This window comes from Eubalaena glacialis, chromosome 8 (genome assembly GCF_028564815.1).
Source record: "Eubalaena glacialis isolate mEubGla1 chromosome 8, mEubGla1.1.hap2.+ XY, whole genome shotgun sequence".
In the NCBI taxonomy this organism is placed as follows: domain Eukaryota; kingdom Metazoa; phylum Chordata; class Mammalia; order Artiodactyla; family Balaenidae; genus Eubalaena; species Eubalaena glacialis.
Window position 1 is genome coordinate 121,953,614 of NC_083723.1, and position 18,788 is coordinate 121,972,401.

The 18,788-nt window shown below is 44.5% G+C and overlaps 1 protein-coding gene across 1 annotated transcript in view; it reads left to right on the plus strand.

The window, feature by feature from the left end:
- The window catches only part of CUL1 (cullin 1), a 108,832-nt gene that overhangs the window by 80,427 nt on the left and 9,617 nt on the right, over positions 1-18,788 (plus strand). The window contains exons 10-15 of the mRNA XM_061198860.1: positions 12,235-12,342; positions 12,422-12,528; positions 14,857-14,905; positions 15,631-15,762; positions 17,023-17,140; positions 18,310-18,386. Coding sequence (XP_061054843.1) covers positions 12,235-12,342; positions 12,422-12,528; positions 14,857-14,905; positions 15,631-15,762; positions 17,023-17,140; positions 18,310-18,386 — 591 coding nt within the window. The remainder of the gene's footprint in view (positions 1-12,234; positions 12,343-12,421; positions 12,529-14,856; positions 14,906-15,630; positions 15,763-17,022; positions 17,141-18,309; positions 18,387-18,788) is intronic.

Consider the following 18,788-nt stretch of genomic DNA (forward strand, 5'->3'; position numbering starts at 1 on the left):
TTTATCTCTGATTTTATTGTGTTTGGTGTTAATTATTTCAACAATACTATCTTTAATATGTTTTTTTAAGTCTTTATTTTCCTGTTATCTTTGGGGGATCCCTTTTCCACTTTTAATTATGGGGGTTGCTGCCTCACTTGTTATCACATCTGTGAAGTATTAGAGGGAAGAATGTAAACAACCTTTAAAGGGCCTGACACACACAGGCAGGTACATGAGATTCAAAAGGGGTGACCTGATGAAGATATCTTTTCAGTAACGTAAGGTGTTTTCACAGATGTTAATTCAGAACCCGGTTTGGCTGTGTGGGCAGCAGAGCCAAGTTAAATGACTTTCCTTCAAATGAGTTAAGTGGCGAGTCTTATTTCATCAGATATGGATTAGAGTAGCAGATAAATGAAGCAGGTTTCGCTTTTTCATGTAAACTGTTAAATGTTAGGTATGAGATTGGCCTTAGGGACTCATGTTCTAGGTGAATATAGTTAGATTAAAAATCAGTAGGATAACTTGCTTTTTTGTTTTCATAGGAATGATGGGATATTCCTTCTAAAGTCAATCTTTTCCAAACCAAGTAAGGTTCTAGATGGGGAAATAATCACGTTGTAATTCTCAAGTACCATTTTCTCTTTCTTTTGGATACAGTCAGTTGCCTGATTGACTTGGTCAGTGAGCCTTGAATCTGAAGTTGACCTTTTCATGGCAGTTAAAGCACAAGTTCAGCTTCTAAGTAAAATTATTTCTCTATTAGTAGAGACTTCATCCGTCAGCAGTAGACAGCAAAAATAAACTGTATTTACCAGCAGTTATATTTTATTGGAAATTAAGCTTTTAAACAATATTTTTATTACTTAGATGTAAGCCACTGATATACATGTATTTAAACACCAAAATAAGATTTTCCCCCATGAAGAATAATTATATATAACTTGGTAAATTTATATTGCATCTGCCTTAACTTTCAAAAGTCAAACATTTAAAAATACATTATTCATTATAATTATTATTTCCATAGGAACTGTTTTTATACTGAACTCATGAAACTGGCTTTTTAAATTGTTTTTCTTGTGAGGAAAAGTTTCTTTAAGAAAACAAATACTTTTCCTATTTTCTGCAAAAGGAGTTTTCCCTGGATTTCCATTTTATTGGCTCATCTCTGGAGTTTCGGTTGACTCATAAGTTCGTGGTGCCATCTGACTGGTGCGTGGATTTCTTTACGACCTTCCCCGGGCTGGGTCGGACCTGCTACCTTTACTCACCAATGTTGTGAAAGGCCAGGAAACTTGAAGACGCTCCAGAGAGAGCACATGTAGCCGGTCTTAGCCTGACTCACAGCAGCTGCTTATTGTAAGACAGAATAAATACGGCTGCTGAAACATAAATAATTTTAAGTAGGTATTCATTTTTATCATATGTGTAGTAAACGTAAAAGATGTATTGTAACCCAAACCATGATGGTTTTCCAAAACCCATTAATGCTGGGGGGAAAAAAAAAAAAGCGGCAGAAAAAGGAGATTGATTGAATCAGTAAAAAATTACAATTATCGTACCTAATTTTAAGTGGGGTTTAATTACTTTCAAAACAGTTTTTAAAGTTTTTCACCTAACTGAGTTGAATCACAGTATATGAGAATCATTTAAATTCATCTGTTAAATGCCATAGAAGGCACTGCTTAAATGATTTTTTTTTAAGGGCTGAAAAGTTATCTAGTCCTATGATTCCATTTATCCCATCAGTTTGGCTAGAAAACAAGTTTTACTGCTAATCAGTGTGGCCTAGGCTGAAATTATTACAGGTTTCACATTTGTAATGTGATTCCAATAATATTTTTGTGTTAGAAACTTCAAAATCTACTTAAGAATTTTCTGAGGGCATTTTTTTTCATAGTTAAAACAGATTTGAGAATAATGGCTGTTCCTGGGTAACCAGGGTCCAGGAAATCCCCCTCATGGTGTCCCCCTCTCTTTACCCAAAGAGGAACTGGCAGTCTTCCCCCGTGAAGTGTGGCTGAAACCCTAAACACATGTGCTGTTTTTAGACACACTGCTTCTTGTACCTGCCCCGCACCCAGGCCGGGGAATGCCAGGGAACGCAGCTCGGGATCAGGGCTCCTCTCAGGGTACAGGGGCTTCAGGCTGAAGCAGGTCAGTGTGGGTCCATCCCACCCACCATGACGTGAGATTCCAGCTTGAGGAGGAGTTCTCTCCAGCCTTCAAGAGATGCTTGCGACGGAGGACACTCATGCCTAGCCACGCTGCAGGCACCGTTAGCACATTGCATCGGGGCAGCAGTAGAACTTTGGGAACACAAAGAAATCTTCAAGGATGGGTTTTAAACAGGTTTAGAGCTGAACAAAGGATCAGATAATTTTTTTAATAGGCAAGTTTATTTCATAGGCAGGTTACCCCGTGCGTGGCCTCTGGACTGAAAGCAGACAGTGGGGCAGCAGCAGGGTAAATCAGCACATTTCACGTTGCCTTCAGACTGTCAGGAGTCGAACGTTGAGAGACCTCGTGTGCTTATGTAGACGGGCCAAAGCACTACAGGTGTGCTCAGTTGTTGGCAATGTAGTAACAGAAGAAAAATAATCCGTATTAAAATATAGGAGGAGGTTGGCCGGTCCACTTAGGTCTTGAGGGGGAGCATCTTGAAAGCAGAGCCCACACCTTCAGGTGTTCATTTAAAAAGATTGAAGCCCGTGGTGGGGCGGCCCCGTGCTGGGTTCTCAGCTGTTTCCTCTGCCAAAGCAACCAGCTGCTGGTACCGGCTGGTGTTAAAGCTCAGAGGACCAACAGATGCCGCAGAGAACATGGAAGTCATTTTCGTTCATCCAGCAAGCATTTACGGCCTTCCTGCGCTGGCTCTGCTGTCGAGAATTCCAGTGTGAGGTGCCTCCTCACCTTTGTCTTCTCATCAGATCTCACTTTGTCTTCTCAAATCTCCGTGACCTCATCTGCCTGCTTTAGTGACTGTATTGCGGGTCCGTTTTAAAACTCACATCTTCCTTCCTTGGTTCCTTAGCACGGCGGCGGCAGCTGTGGAGTATGTGCCACGCGGCCTCACCCTCTGCCCCTGGCAACTTGAGTCTTCTAAGGTGGCGTCATTGCCTCCTGAATGTGGGCGTGGCCGCGGGGTCCTCCCAGACCAGGGGCAGCCAGCCCGTCAGCCCCCAGCAGCGCGTTGCCGCCGCCCGGTCCTCTCTGCTGAGTCAGCGGAGTGGGGACGTGCGGCCTTCCTTGGCTCTTCAGGCTTTTCCTGTCTAGTCCCAAAGCGACCCTTGTAATCTGGGCCCCGTCCCTTCGTTTCTGGATGGTCTTACATCTCTCCCATTCCTGTTCATCCCTCATCTTGCTTAGCAGTTCCGTCTTCCAAAAATACTCCTTGATGCATGGACAGTTTCACTCCATGTTCTTCATCCGTTGCTTCAAATAAAGCACAAAAAACCCCTCTTCCCTAAAATAATATATTAAATCTTCCATATTATATTAAATCAAAATCCTCTTCTAATATGCTCCCATTTTCATGGACCTCATCTTCCAGTGAAACTGTTCTGTCCTCATTCCCCCCAGAGCACGTCCTTGTTTATACTCATGCTGCCGTCTCTGCCTGTAACGCGGTCCTTCCTTCCTTCTCGTTTTATCCCGCTTTTGAAGGCCAGCTCAAATCCCACTTTCTAAAAAAAATGCTCTCCACTAACTATTCCCACCCAAGTGGTTGTATCGTCATCCTAAACCATTAGGGCATTTAGAAAAATCTCCCAAATGCCACTTTATATTTGTGTATAACTTCTGTGTTTCTTGTCACTCCATCTATTATAAATCCCTTGAGAGTAAAGCTGACACCTTAACTATGGTTTGATACTCTTTATAATTTTAGAACTAGCGTCTGATACAGCAAGTAGTTATTGTTGGTAATGACGATGACCATGGTGGCAAAGAGGAAGGGCCACCTGCTGCCGCCCCCAGCTCCTTTCCAGTTCCATCCTCCTTACTCTTCATCCTCATTATGTCCGTCATCGAAACGTTTTTAGACACTCCCAGTTCCATACGTGTGCTGTGCTGTACCCTCCTGGTTCTTCTCTCTGCTTAGACATATTCCTTCTTTTTTTCCTATGTGTTAAACACCTTTATCTTTCAGTACCCTCAAATGCTATTTCTTCCATGAAGGCTTTCTCGATCACCCCTTTGAAATAACAGCATGTTGGACTATTTACATGACATTCACACGCCGTATATCTTAGATGTCTGTGTAAATGTCTTCTACAGGGATGGCTTTATCCATCTTCATGGCCTCAGCTCAGCGCTGTGCCTCATACAGAATAGGGTCTCGGTCTGCTTATGTCTTAATTATACTCCTCAGTGTTGCCAGCAGGATTCAGGGCGGCTTACACAATACGTAAAAGACAGTAGGATAAATGAAACAGAGAGTAGCAAAATAAGGGTTGGAAACACAAAGGAAGCCAAGTGCAGGATAGCACTCAGAGTGCATGCTGTGAAGTCTGGTCTCTCATTAGAGGTGGGTTACAAATTTGCCTCTGATGTTTTCCATCAGTACAGAGAGCTTGCTGGAAAGGACAGTTGGTAGTACTGTGAAGTACAGTCAACTCCTTGATTCATAGTGATCTTAGGGAACGAGCCCGTAGCTCAGAGGAATGACTATCGGCATTCAGAACTGACAGTACCTTTCCTTATGGCCCATCCTAAAGAGAACACCAGCCATGTGGAAAGTCATCCATGTAAATACAAAGTAAATACTATATCAAGTCATTGGATGGCTTTATAAGTTCCCCTAACGCCACAATTTTATAGCAAAATAAAGTTCAGGAAAAGAGTCAATACAGACTTGTAAGTACTTGCTAGTGAATGCTTGACGATGCAGTTGGTTCCATGTTGAATTTTTAGTTAACACACGATCCTGCTGCAGTCTGGGTGCTATTGTTCTTCCCTACAAAGAAAGCTTCATAAATCAGGTATAGAGCATGTTTCATTACTCAGTCTTCAGGGCAGAAGTGGCAACAGATAAGCACAAAGTCCTCTTTGAAACCGTATCTTGATTTAGTGACCTCAGTCTAACTGGAACTGAAATATAATCCAACAAGAATGGGCTTGTAGATGCTTCGATGTCCAGCAGGGCTGTTGGTCTGACAGTGGGAGGTTGGGCTGCAGAGCCAGACTGGGGCACAAAGTTGTGAATACTTACTTGCAGCTTGGGAAGCAATGGTGTACTGAGACAGAGGGGCGCTTCAGGAGCGGCTCAGGGCTGCCAGGGCGATAGTGCTTGTAAGAGGGGGCAGTTAAAGCGGAGAGTTTTAAAAGCAGCAGTAAAATCGGGGAGCTCTGACGAGCATATTTTTCAGTATAAGACGAAGGGGTGAGTCTGGGACCCCTTACGAAAAAGAATTATGAAAAAGTTCCATGGTTGGGATTGAGGACTCACTTGTGTGTGAACGTACACCAGAACGAACAGAGTAACACAGTGCTGGATGCTTCTGGCAGATTTGGGTTTCATTTATACAACCAAGATTCCCTTTCTCTTCTGGAAAAATGCTTAAATAACTTAGTCCTGACTCAACCTTTCTGTGGGTGGTAATAGAAGAAGATTATCCATGCAGAGCTAAACTTTAGCTCGGGAACCTTACATTTGGAGTGTGACCTGGCTTTGTGTGGTCAAGGGAGGTGGGAAACATATCCATCGTATCTTTAAAGAGTGTGGAGAGGGTAGGATAAGAAAATCCTAGACTATTACAGCTATAGGCTATCCCTTAAAGCTGGGTGATGGATTATGGCAGCTGATTTTACTATTTCTTATTTTGAGTATGTTGAAATTTTTCCATAATAAAACTTACAAAAAAAAAAAGCAAAACGAAAGAAATGCAGTAGTTTTGGTGCAGTCGATGTGGGAAAGGAGAAGGAGGAGGGAGCAGGTTACAATTTTAATTACATAAAGAACTGATACTTGGTGACAGTGCAGATTGGTTCAGAAAGCACGCAGCTAAATTTGTGAATTCGTCTTCTGTCTTGCCATGAGTTGAAGAGGATAACCATTTTCTCTGAAGGAAAAAATACACAAATGTCCATTTTTAGTCTGTGATAACCAGGCTCTGAGAAGACTCACTGTATCCTTTGTGTATCCAGGGAACACCCTTCTCTCCTTCAGCTGTAGGGAGAACTCCAGTCCTTTCACAAGCAGACCCATCGTGGAAGCCTCTTCCTGCCCAAATCTGACTTTATACCCCACATGAAACTGAATTTTGGCTTCGTCTTTGCTGCGTATCTGTATGTCCTGAAGTGGCCCCTGCCCAGTTCAAGGCCAGTCCGATGCGACCCGTGAACTTCTCTGGCCACCCACCCACCCACCCGCTTCCCTCCTGTATACGCTGCTCCTGTTTCTGAACTAATGCATTTATTACTTTCTGAAACATCATTCTTTCACTTAGAGAAGACACAGTTTTTCTTGGCAAGTCTAACTTAGTTCCACTTTCAAGATTTAATATTTTCGCCTTTGATCACCCAGCACCTAAATCTAGTCAGTTAGAGCCTCAGCATTTACAGGGTAACCAACACCAAAGGGCTGACTGCAGGCACACCTGGGATTCAGGGCGAGGTAGGGGTGAGCGGGCACGAGGGGCCAGGGTCAAAAATGGGAGGCCACACGGTCACGTAAGTCAGGTCAGGGATTTGTAAAAGTTTATCAGAGTCCGAAGGTCACGATCAGATTAAAGATGTGTTCATTACGCTCTGAGGCTCACAAGATAAGTAAAAATGACTGAAGCAGAAAGTAGCAGGTGGACAGAGGTTGAAATGGTGGGAATGGAGAGTGCTGGTTCAATTGCTGAGTTTGTTTGTCTTGATATTTTAAACTTTAAACCATTCTCAGTCAGAAAAACTAGTGATTTCTGCTTATCTAAACAAAAGAGTTGAGGTGATGGAGTAAGGTAAAGCCCATTAAAGGGCTTCCCTGGTGGCGCAGGAATCCACCTGCCAATGCAGGGGACACGGGTTCGAGCCCTTTTCCGGGAAGATCCCACATGCCGCAGAGCAACTAAGCCCGTGTGCCACAACTACTGAGCCTGCGCTCTAGAGCCCCGCGAGCCACAGCTACTGGGCCCGCGTGCCACAACTACTGAAGCCTGCGCGCCTAGAGCCCGTGCTCCGCAACAAGAGAAGCCACCGCAGGGAGAAGCCCGCGCACAGCAACGAAGAGAAGCCCCCGCTCGCTGCAACTAGAGAAAGCCTGCATGCAGCAACGAAGACCCAACGCAGCCAAAAATTAATTAATTAATTAATTAATTAAATTTTTTTTTTTAAAGAAAATGTGAGACTTAGAATACTGAATGGTATTTGAGGCCTCCCATTTCTCTCCCAGTTTGGGGAGGGGGCTATTTGGTTTTTTTGGTTTGGGTTTTGGGGGTTTTTGCTTATTAGTTAATATCAAAATTACTTTTAAACCCTGAGTGCGCATAGGCTGGCGGGGGGCCGGGGGGGGGGCACCTCAGAAAGTGCTGAGTGATGGGGAGCCGGGCTGGGGTTAAAGCTCCCACACGTAATCAGCAGAGTGTAGTTGGTGGTTTGGGATTGTTCTTTTTCTGGACCTCTTGCTTCTCTGTGTTTTGCTGGGAGATGATGCGACTCCAAAGGGGACGTGCTAATGCTTAGGGGAAGAAGAGTTCCACTGACCCCGAATGATGGCGTGGTGTGTCCTCGTCAGTGGAGACACATTTCTTTCCCTTTCCTTCTTGAAGAGAAACAGCCCCGAGGTGGGGACGTCGGCCTCATGGAACAAGGCCCCGGGTGGCCTGTGCTGCCTCCGCCTGCCCCCCGCGAGGACAGGAGGCCGGATGCCGCCCGGGGCCCTGGAGGCCACACAGGCCGAGAGCGTGATGCACGTGCGTGAGGTGGAGGCCCCAGGCCTGTGGCCCCCGTACCCTCTTGAGGCAGAATTACAGTATTCCTTAGGATCACAAGTGACCCCGAGGAATCCTGTGTGATGTGCAGCAGCTCCCCGTGAGGTACTGGCCTCACTCCTCTGGGCGTGCCTCACGCGCCTCCCTGCTTTAACTAAGGGTAAGATGGAAGTTATGTCAGGCGCCTAAAGTGTGTTTTCTCTCTGTGAGACGGGCTTTTAGAATTATCCTGTTAGTGGAAACATGTGGGATAAAAGGTAGTAATTCAGTTATGATTATGGTTGTTCCTGATTTGGCCGTTTCAGAGTGAGTTGGCGAAGTACAGGAGGCAAGGCAGGCGCAGTCCGGTGAGCCCCTTGAGCTCATGCCCGGCGAGGGAGGCCGCCCTGGGCGACAGCTCACGGGGATGGTGAGCTCGTGTTAACAGGGAAGCCTGGCCTGTCCTGGAAGCTCAGGGAGGTTCCCTGAAAATATTGGAGACCAGTAGAAGAGTTGGAACTGCCTGGGCAGGTAGGGGTCCTAGACAGAGCAGAGACCTGTCCTGGCCACCGAGAAGTCTGCTACGACAGGAAGAGGGGGCAGGGCACAAGGTAACCCTGCGAGGGTGGGCCCGGGCTGGCCAGACCATGGGAGACCTCGAAGGCCAGGTTGATGATGTACCTTAATCCTAAGAGCAAGACGAAACCAGGAGAAGGGTTATAATAAAACCGGACACTGACAAGATCAGATTTTTGTTTTTTCACAAAATCGCTACCATGTAGAAAATGGATTAAAAGGAAGAAGAGTTGCTAGTATACCAGTTAGGTTTGTTAGAGTGGTTCAGATGGAAATGACACGGGCTGGTGATGGGGGGACACAGAAGGAATTAAGTAATTAGACTCTGTAATGGACAGGATTTGTGTTGGATAATTGTTGAAGCTGGACGATGAATACGTGGGGTGGGTTTTCCTGTTCTTTGTAATTTTGAATATGTTTGACTCTTTTCTACAATAACACGTTGAAACAAAAATGGAAAGAGAGAGGTCCAGAGAGCAGCAGGGCCAGGGAGGAGATGGGGCCGGCTCTGACACACAGAGTTTGGGGATCCCTCCAGGCGTCCGCGGCAGGTTGTGTGAACCGAGTGGGGACGTCTGGTCTGGTCTGGAGAGGAATGTGACAGCCATTGGCAATAAAGACACCAATCACGTAGGAGTTGGATGAGATCCCTCCGGGACCAGCCTGAGAGGTGTCCTGTTTCTTATATGCAGAGAGCTCTCATGTACTATTGAGTAATCACGCCAATTACTGACTACATTTTTTTTTTTATTGGCGTATAATTGCTTTACAATGTTGTGTTAGTTTCTGCTGTACAATGAAGTGAATCAGCTCTGTATACCTATATCCCCTCCCGCTTGGACCTCCCTCATCCCGTCCCCCCCCATCCCACCCATCTAGGTTGTCACAGAGCACTGAGCTGAGCTTTCCTTTTTTTTTTTTTTTTAACGTCAGAAATTCACGTCTTCATGTTCTTGAAAAAACGTGCATTTCATCCAGCTGATCTTTTCTCTCTCCTTACCTCTGTTGCTTGTCTAACCCTGCGATCTGGTGCCCTCTGAAGAGATCATCATTTACCTCCTGGTTGCTAAATCACTCACCTTTTGAACCTCTTTTCTCTGTTTGGCGCTGCTGACTGCTCCTTCCTTAAATTCTCTCCTCTGTGTTATTCCTGTGTGTTCCCGTCTCCATCTGCCCTTGCCAGGTTCCAAGGTGGCTTCTCTCTGGATCTCAGATGCTAAATTCAAGTCTCCAGGGCTCAGTACCTTAGCGCACTCTTCCCTCAGTGGCTTCCGTTCACACTCTCACTTCTCACCAGCCAGGCTCCTGGCTGGGTCTTCTCGTATAGCAGAAAGAATCTGGAATTGGAGTCTGAAGACTTCTGTTCCCTTAGGGAAGAGCTGTCTTTCCATGGGGAATTCTGCTGGGCGTTTCTGGGGACATTTATGTTTTTCCAAATCCTAAATCTGAGAAAAATTGGTCAAGAAATCAAGAAAACAGGGAAAAGCATTGGTAGTTCTCCTGCAAACATAATGGTCACCGTGGAGACTTTCCTGATGCAGAGGACTCCATTGATGGTGGTCCAGGGCAAGGGGAGGGGTGCTGATGTGGAGAGTCCAAGTTTCAGGTCGTCTCTGGGAGCCAGGATGAGGCAGAGGAGCAGTGCCGTCCAGGGGGTCCGTCTTCCTTGTAGGTGATGCCCTGTTATAAATGTGTATGTGTCTCTCTCTGCTGCTAAGGGTGAGTCATTCTTGCAAATAAAATGAAAACTAACCTGTTTACATACATAATATACTTTATATCTATCCTGTGAGTGGTGTTCCAAGAAATAGCAAGTTTTGGAAGCAAATAAAGTCCTTAACTTGGCAGTTTTGATATGCGATTCTTTGTAATGCTGTTAACCTTTAATGTTACTTTATTCAAATACTACACGATAATGTTTGCTGGCGTTTTCCGGTGTGTAGATATATGCTAGAGATTAAAGTTCTTTGTAAATACTTTAAAAGAACAAATGCAGAGAGAAAAATAATTTGAATGATGTGAAATAATTTGACATGAAATCAGAAAGCAATCTGAATTGGCAAAAGCAATATCAATTTCAATGGCAAAACCAAAATTAAGTCAAGCGGACAGTATTTTCATTGTTAGAAAAAAGAAATGAGCTTATATGAAGTAAGCTGTGTGCCAACTGAGAGATGCTTTTGGGTGCAGTCTTGTGAATAAGACCATTAATACAGAATGCAAGAAATTCTTCTACACCCGGAATAGTTGTCATGAAACTAAGAGCCGGATTCTCTGATGGAGCAGTTAATGCTGTGTGTGTTCTAAGTTTTAAGATAGATAATTTTTAAACATTAAATGTACGCGGCATTGGCTTTCAATATTTTAAGTGATTTTTATTTGGCAATTATTTTGTGTTAAATTCCCTTTTAATGTTTTATCGAATGTCTGTCAGGTAGAGGCCACTTTACATGTCATTGAAATGATAATCTTGTTATCATTTGTTCGTAATAATAATAATCCTGGCATGTTTATTACATCTTTAACAGAAAACGTCTGAAACTTTTAGTATAACCCTATCACAGAAAAATGATATACTCTTAATGGTTACTCATTATTATTTTAAAACAAGTCAAGTGTCACAAAAATGCAGAATAACTAGAATTGGGGGAGTTCCGGTTTCTCGTTCCTGAATCCCGAGGAGAAACACCTGTCAGGAATTTGGAGACGCTGGCAAACCATTTAAGGCCCCCGCACCAGGCCTTGCGTTTGTGACGTGCTGGGCGCCGTGCCCGCACCGCGCACCACGCGGGCTCAGCCTGCCTTCCCGACCTCTCACCCGGGCCCTTTCCTTCTCAAAGGCTCTCAGGAGTCAGGCTGCCCGTGTCCAGGCCTGACTGCCGCTGCTTAGGCCCTTGGCCGGATGGTTGCCTGTGACTTTGTTTCTTCGTCTGTGAGAAGGGGATGCGAACAGCACTGGCCTCGCGGCAGGGCAGTGACAGCCCTCTGCGGGCTCAGCGCCGTCCGGTGCCTAGCAGGCTCTCAGCGTCGGCCTCTGCTTTCCGATTACCCAGAACTGTCTCCTTTGGCGCCCCCCTTCCTGTGTTCCTTCTGTATCGCTCCAGAAGCCGCTCCTGTGGCTGACTTTCACATTTCATTTCCATCCTGTTGTTTCTTTGTCCAGAGACTCCCACTGGGCTACCCGGCCGATCCCACGGTGCTCTGCCTGTCTCCCAGGCCCTGGCCTTTCCCGTCTCTGTTCTCTCTGTTTGTCCACGTGGGTCTTCTGATTTTCCCGAATGTACTAGTCTCACCCTTGCTGCCACGTCTGACCCACCCCGGCCCCTCATCCACACTTCCTAGGACCTAAAAGCTATGTTATCCTTGCATTGCCTGCCCAACTAAGTTCTAAATAACTGATAGACTGGTTTCCCCAGCCAAAACAAAGTCTAGAAGTTGAATTGTTAACAACAAAAATTGGCAAAGTAAAGCTATCACTTTGAAAGTTTATTTTCTGTGATCCCTTTGAGTTTTCAAATAATTTGGACAATCACTGTTTTTCATATAGCTTGAAGTCAGTATTTAATTTCGAGTGCAGAGAATATATTTTCTTTTATTATATCTATAAACATCATGTCCTATGTGTTTTGATGATGGAATGAAAACTATTTCTTGATCCTTACTTGTTAACATCTTTGAAGAAGTATCCAAACCTTTTGGAATGTTTTCTAGTAGCATGTTAGTGTGCAATTTAGTCCCCAGAAACCAACTTGTGTGTCTGTTTTTCCCTCTGCCCAAGGACCCCAAAATGTATGTACAGACAGTGCTGGACGTTCACAAAAAATACAACGCCCTGGTGATGTCAGCGTTCAACAACGATGCTGGGTTCGTGGCCGCGCTGGACAAGGTGGGTGTGCTGGCCTGTGGCTCTCCTGGGGACAGTGGCTGACACACTGGCCTCTGACTGTGTTTCCTGTCATCTGCAGGCTTGCGGTCGCTTCATAAACAACAACGCGGTCACCAAAATGGCTCAGTCATCCAGTAAATCCCCCGAGCTGCTGGCTCGATACTGTGACTCCTTGTTGAAGAAGAGGTACTAGTGACTTTGTGTTTTTTCTTAGGAAACCTGTTTAAAATCTCAGCCTCTAGATGAGGAGTTAAAATTTATATTACATTTTACGTATGTTAAATTGTAATTTTTGTACCTTTTGAGAAAATACTGTAAACCTAATACACCTTCTTTGTCTTCCTAAAAGGCACTTCATGTTATGTGCACTGTGCCCAGTTCATGTTTTTCTTACATCACTAATGTCTATAAATGGCAGGCGGTGTGCGCGTGACCCTTTAGCTAAATGGACTCCACTGGGCAGGTCCAGCTGGTGGTGACGAGGGTGGAGGTTACAGCAGAAAGTCACCATTTCTCTTCACTCCCTACTTGCTCTTTTCTGCTGGCCTTGATTAATTTTTTTCCAGTTGAAAATCTGCAGTAGCTCCCACTGGCTGGTTTTTAAAACAGAAGACTCTCCACATACTATAGTGCTTTCATCAGTCTGCATACTTTTAACATTGATCTTCATTTAATGAGTTTGTTTTATTGCTGTTTCATAGTCTTTATATTTTAACCATCTTATTTCTCAACTGGTATTTTTCCTAATCAATGTATGTGTATTAAGCACTAGAGGCAACATAATCTAATACGGTTTTCTTCTCTGTGTTGTGTTTTTTGAAGTTCTCACTTAATTTTTTGTGTGTTTGTTTTGGTTTTCATCAGCGTCTCTTTCACTGAGGAGTAGCTTTTTTCAGTTTAGAAATGCTCAAGGCTTATTTTCCTATTCCAAATATCACACCAACAGATTTTGCAGTAGTTTTCCGTGCCCCCCAATTATATTGGTTTAATATTAATAAATTGTATTTTAAGCAGCTCTCAAAGGCTCGTATAATCCCATTACAAAAAAGACTGAGAACACCTACACTACCAGGAAAAAGACTACAAACAAGTCTCACTTAGAAGAGAGTTGTGGGAATCTTAAGTAAAATGTTAGCAAACTAAATTTATCAGCGAACTAAAGAATAACTGTCCAGAACATAGAATAGCTTTCTAAGAATGAATGCAAGGATGGCTCAACAGTAGCAAATCTACTGTAGTTGACTTCATGAACTGAGAACTGTATGAACAACTATGTGGTCTTCTTGATTGACATGAGAAGACATTCGATAAGGGCAGTAGCTATCTCTTTTAACTTTGCCGGAAAGTGATTTGCCCAAGGCCCAGTGCAAATTGAGTATTTGATTTTTTTCCCCCTACTTATCACAATGCTTGTCTAATGTATAATTTAGCAATTCTAGTCAGATCCACTAATGTATTCATTTCAGGAGTGAAAATGGACTTTAAATTGGGATGCCTCTTCTGACCTGATTTCATTTTTTAGGCTCTATAAAATGAAAGTTTTCAATATCTTAAATATGTAGGTACTCTCATATACCTCCAGTTTGTTTGGCAGGATACATAATAGCTTCTTTTTTAGCCATTGTCTTTTTAGAAATGGTCTCATCAAGTCTCTTGATAGATGATTCTTTAGTTAAGGCTGCTGAAGCAGGCAGAATGGCGGCTAGTTCCAAAAGTGCTGCTTTAATGAGCGCGTGTCAGTGACTAGACTCCAGTGGGCACTAAATTAACCTCTTTCAAGAGAGACACAGCCCTGACCTCTCAGTGAGAAAAAGAGAGAGAAGAATGGACCTTCGGAGCCAACTGTTCTTAAATAGGAGCCTGTCTGGTGGTTGGATCATTTTATATGAATTTATAGGGGTCTTGTTTATAAAGGACTCTTGGGATAAAAGCTTTAAATTTTTATTTACCCTGAAATCACCTTTCAATTAATATTTGCTCATAGAATAGAGTGAATGAATCAGTTGTTAAAGGACAAGCATCTATTTTGTAGAGATGATGACAAAACGGAAGGCAACACTTGAGAAGTGGTTTAAAAACCCCTTTCATTGTCTTTAATTATTAGGCCATTAAAAGGCTTTTTTTTTTTTTTCAAAGTTAACTTAAAGCATATTGTAGAAGGCAATTAGAAAAGTGAAGCTCATTTACTTACATTTAAATGGATTATCTTAAAGGAAAACTTGGTTCAGAATGTTTTGGGAAACTTTTAACAAGAATCTTCGGTTCAGTTTCACTGTGGATATTCTAAATGATTATGTGGGAGAATAGATTATGAAATAGAGACAAAGTATAAGATTGCCAAGTTGCCACAGGTAAGGAAAGCTAACTTTCCCTCTTCCACCTGTTAATCTGAAAAGAACTGAGCATTTGAATGTCCAGAACCACAATCTGATATGGTAGTTTGGCTAAGTGGGGCTTGTTTAGTAAATGTTTGCTGATCTGTTCTAAAACACTGTGCCTTTTAAAAATTGTCAGTTCCAAGAACCCAGAAGAAGCAGAACTAGAAGACACGCTCAACCAAGTGGTAAGGTGCTGGGTAGCTACGTCGTGTGTTGTAACCTTTGCTCTGACAGGTGGCTTTAAAGTTATTTACACGAGCCATCTGGAATGTGGAAAGTAGTAGAATCATTTATTTTATTTTGAATCTATGATTTTACTCCCTATGTTGAGTCATTAATTTTAGCATTTGTACTTCCCTCATTAGTACTAAGTGTAGACCAACTTAATGTGATTTAAGGGGTTGATGAAAATACTTACTTTCAAGATTACAGGACAGTATTTTTTTTAAACTTTTTTTTTAAATTTATTAACTTATTTTTGGCTGCGTTAGGTCTTCGTTGCCGCACGCGCGCTTTCTCTTGTTGCGGCGAGTGGGGGCTACTCTTCCTCGTGGTGCGCGGGCTTCTCATTGCGGTGGCTTCTCTTGTTGCGGAGCACGGACTCTAGGCGCGCGGGCTTCAGTAGTTGTGGCGCACGGGCTCTAGAGCGCAGGCTCAGTAGTTGTGGCTCACGGGCTCAGTTGCTCCGCGGCATGTGGGATCTTCCCGGACCAGGGCTCGACCCCGTGTCCCCTGCCTTGGCAGGTGGATTCTTAACCACTGCGCCACCAGGGAAGCAGGACAGTATTTTTTGTCATTATAAATGTTGGCATACAGGGCCGGACAAGACAAAGCACACGTGTTGGTTTCTGGCCTGTGTTTGGTGACAGATTGTAAGTGCATTAAGTGTGCTCTCGTGGTGACTTTCTAGATGGTGGTCTTCAAGTATATAGAGGACAAAGACGTGTTTCAGAAGTTCTATGCGAAGATGCTGGCCAAGAGGCTCGTCCATCAGAACAGTGCAAGTGATGATGCCGAAGCAAGCATGATCTCTAAGTTAAAGGTAAATGTAATCTTTTCCTGAAAAATTCCAGTTTTAAGTCATTGAAGTTCTTAGTCTGTCCAGGTTATCAGTTGGGCAAAGCCATCAGTCCGTGATAACACGGAGTCTGTGCAGTGTGGGCTCTGCTGCTCCGCTACCGAGAACCCACCACGGTTGCGCTGAGCCCAGGTCTCCCCTCGTCGGGCCTCACGTGCTCTCCCGACCACCCCCGCCTGCCCAGCACACACACCCGGGGGCCCTTCTGTTCCAGCCGAGCCCTGCTCGACGCCCAGCACCCACTCCTGCTCCTGCACCTGTGGCCTCAGCTCTGCCCCTGCCACCAAGAATCGCTCCTCGTGGCGTGGCCCGTACTCATGTGCTGTTGGCCTTGAGCGGGCGGGGTGTCTTGTTTTTTTCTGGGCTTGGTTAACAATTAGTAACCCCGCGTCTGCAGGAGGACAGAAAGTGTCAGTGTTAGTTTGCTGTTGAGTATTTATTTCTTTATTCGGCCGCCTCTGCACTTAGCCTGCATTTGTGTCAGTGCCTGCTAGCCTGTCAAATGCTGCTATATGTTTTATAGCATATTTCACTTTGACCCGAAGTTATTGTTCCACGGGTATCTTGTTCAGCTCGGGCTGCCGTACCAAAATACCATAGACTGAGTGGCTTGAACAAGAGAAATTTATTCTCAGAGTTCTGGAGGCTGCCGGGAAGTCCAAGATCAAGGTCCCCGCCAGTTCAGTTTCTGGTGAGGGCTCTCTTCCCAGCTTGCCTGGGGCCGCCCGGCCACGTCCTCACACGACAGGGAGCGGGGTCGGGGGCAACCTCTCCGTCTCTTCTCACGACCACACTAGTCCCAACGTGGAGGAGGCCCGCCCTCATGACCTTTTCTAAACTTAATTGTCTCTCTGTGGCCCGACTTCCAAATGCCATCAGCACAGGACTGGGGTAGGGGCACCGTTCAGTCTGTGGTAGTGGATGAGAGACATAGCAAACTGTGTCATCTTGGTGTTTCCCACGGTGTCAGAAATCCTTGCTCTTTGGGCCTGCGTGATAGTTACTGTGTGTATAAAGACGTAACCGTTCCATTTATAACAGTATAATTTTTGATAGTGTGTGAATTTTAATCAGTGCATGTTTATACCCTGAGATACAGTTAAACATTACTAGCTTTAGTGATACAGTTAAGCGTCTGTCACGTACTGTGAGCCCCATCGGATTCCCTGTATACATTTATATTTCTATAGAAATTAATAAGGCAGTTATCTGGGTTCATTTCAGCAAGCTTGTGGTTTCGAGTACACCTCTAAACTTCAGCGGATGTTTCAAGACATTGGTGTAAGCAAAGATTTGAATGAGCAGTTCAAAAAGCACCTGACGAATTCAGAGCCTCTGGACCGTGAGTACCCCAGTCTCCGAGCTTCCTTTACCGGCGGGGTTCTCGGAGGAGGTGGCACTAGTGAGCTAGTAGCTAGTGAGAGAAATGGTGGAAGCTGTATCAGAAATCCAGGGACAGGCAAACAGGAAGTCCTTCCCACAGGCACTGCCCACCTCATGACTTGTGTGGTGACAGCCTTGGAAGCGTGTTGGCCTTTCCCGGAGGGCCGAGCCAGTGCGGGGGCTTGCGTCCAGCTCCTGAGCCCCGGCCTCTTCTACTGGCTGACGTGGCTGCCCCACCCCAGGCGTTTGCCATCTCGGGGCTCCACGCGCAGTTTAAGTTTCAATGAATGTTTTTTAACCTTAGTTTAATTCCATTCTAGCAGTTTTTTTAATTATAAGAAACTGAATTGGCTGTATAGATAACAGAGTCAGACATGGCTTCCGATTGCCGTTGGGGGTCGGGCCAGGCGGGTGCCCGGCCTCGTTCGTGGAGGCCCGCTGGGCTCCCGCTGTGAGGTCTGCCTGCAGCAGGAGGTGGCAGGTGATCTGACATCATCATGCGGTGATTTTATCTTTTTAAATGAAAAACGGGGTTTGTACTTTTCCCAAATTGAAAGCACTATTTCATTGTTAAACTTGACAGCTGTGCCAGCGGACTTGTTGTCAGCCATCTACGATGATGCCATTCCTGTTATAATGTATAGATTATATGTGTGTTAGATATATATAGTCCGTGTGCTATACACAGAGTAATCTGTGCTACACAAAACATAATGAAGTCGGTTTACTTTGGGGTTCTCGTTGTCTTGAGTTTGGGGCTCTCATGCCATCCATGCCTGGTGGCCTCAGGTGTGCCTCAGGGGGACTGAGGTTATTCATGGCAGAAAACTAAAGCAGGTGCAGCCAGACGGGCACACGATGTTATAATTCTGCGTTAGAAGAGAAATGAAAAACTCACTCCTTGGAGGAGAGAATTTCTGGCTCTTCTTCCCTTTACTAAATTTAATTGAATAAAACAATTTAATTGAAATTAAATGTGTTCAATCCTTAGTTTTATATTAAAGCAGGACTTTTCATTCAGTGTGCTTTCTTTTAATAAAAAGCAATCCGTGTTTATCTGAAATGGTGGCACTTTTCAGTTTATAAGGCTAATTAAATGTATTCCTGAATTTTTCCCCACTCCCCCAGTGGATTTCAGTATTCAAGTTCTGAGTTCTGGATCGTGGCCCTTTCAGCAGTCTTGTACGTTTGCCTTGCCGTCGGAGGTAAGGATGACTTTATCGTCTGTTCGTTCCCTTAGTGTTGAGCAAAGGTGAAGAGGGGCAGCCTCCACCATTATACAGGTGCTGTCTGCAGAAGGCGTTCCTGCTGGTCGGCCATGTGGCATTAAACCGGGCGGTGCTAAGGCAGCCATGAGCACTGGGCAGGGCAGGAGATCCAGAGGTGGGCCACCTCTGTTCCAGCTCAGCAGTGTGTTCATTTACATGGGCATTTACTCTCGAAAGTAGAACCTAACAGTTTTGCGATGAACATCGTGATGATACCTACTTGTCTGGAGCTAAAAACTTTTTGATTGTACCTTCAAATGCTTAAATCAACGTGCTTTTGCAAGAGAGTAAACCCTTGATATTTGTATTTTACTGTTATGTAAGCATTTTGCCCTGTAA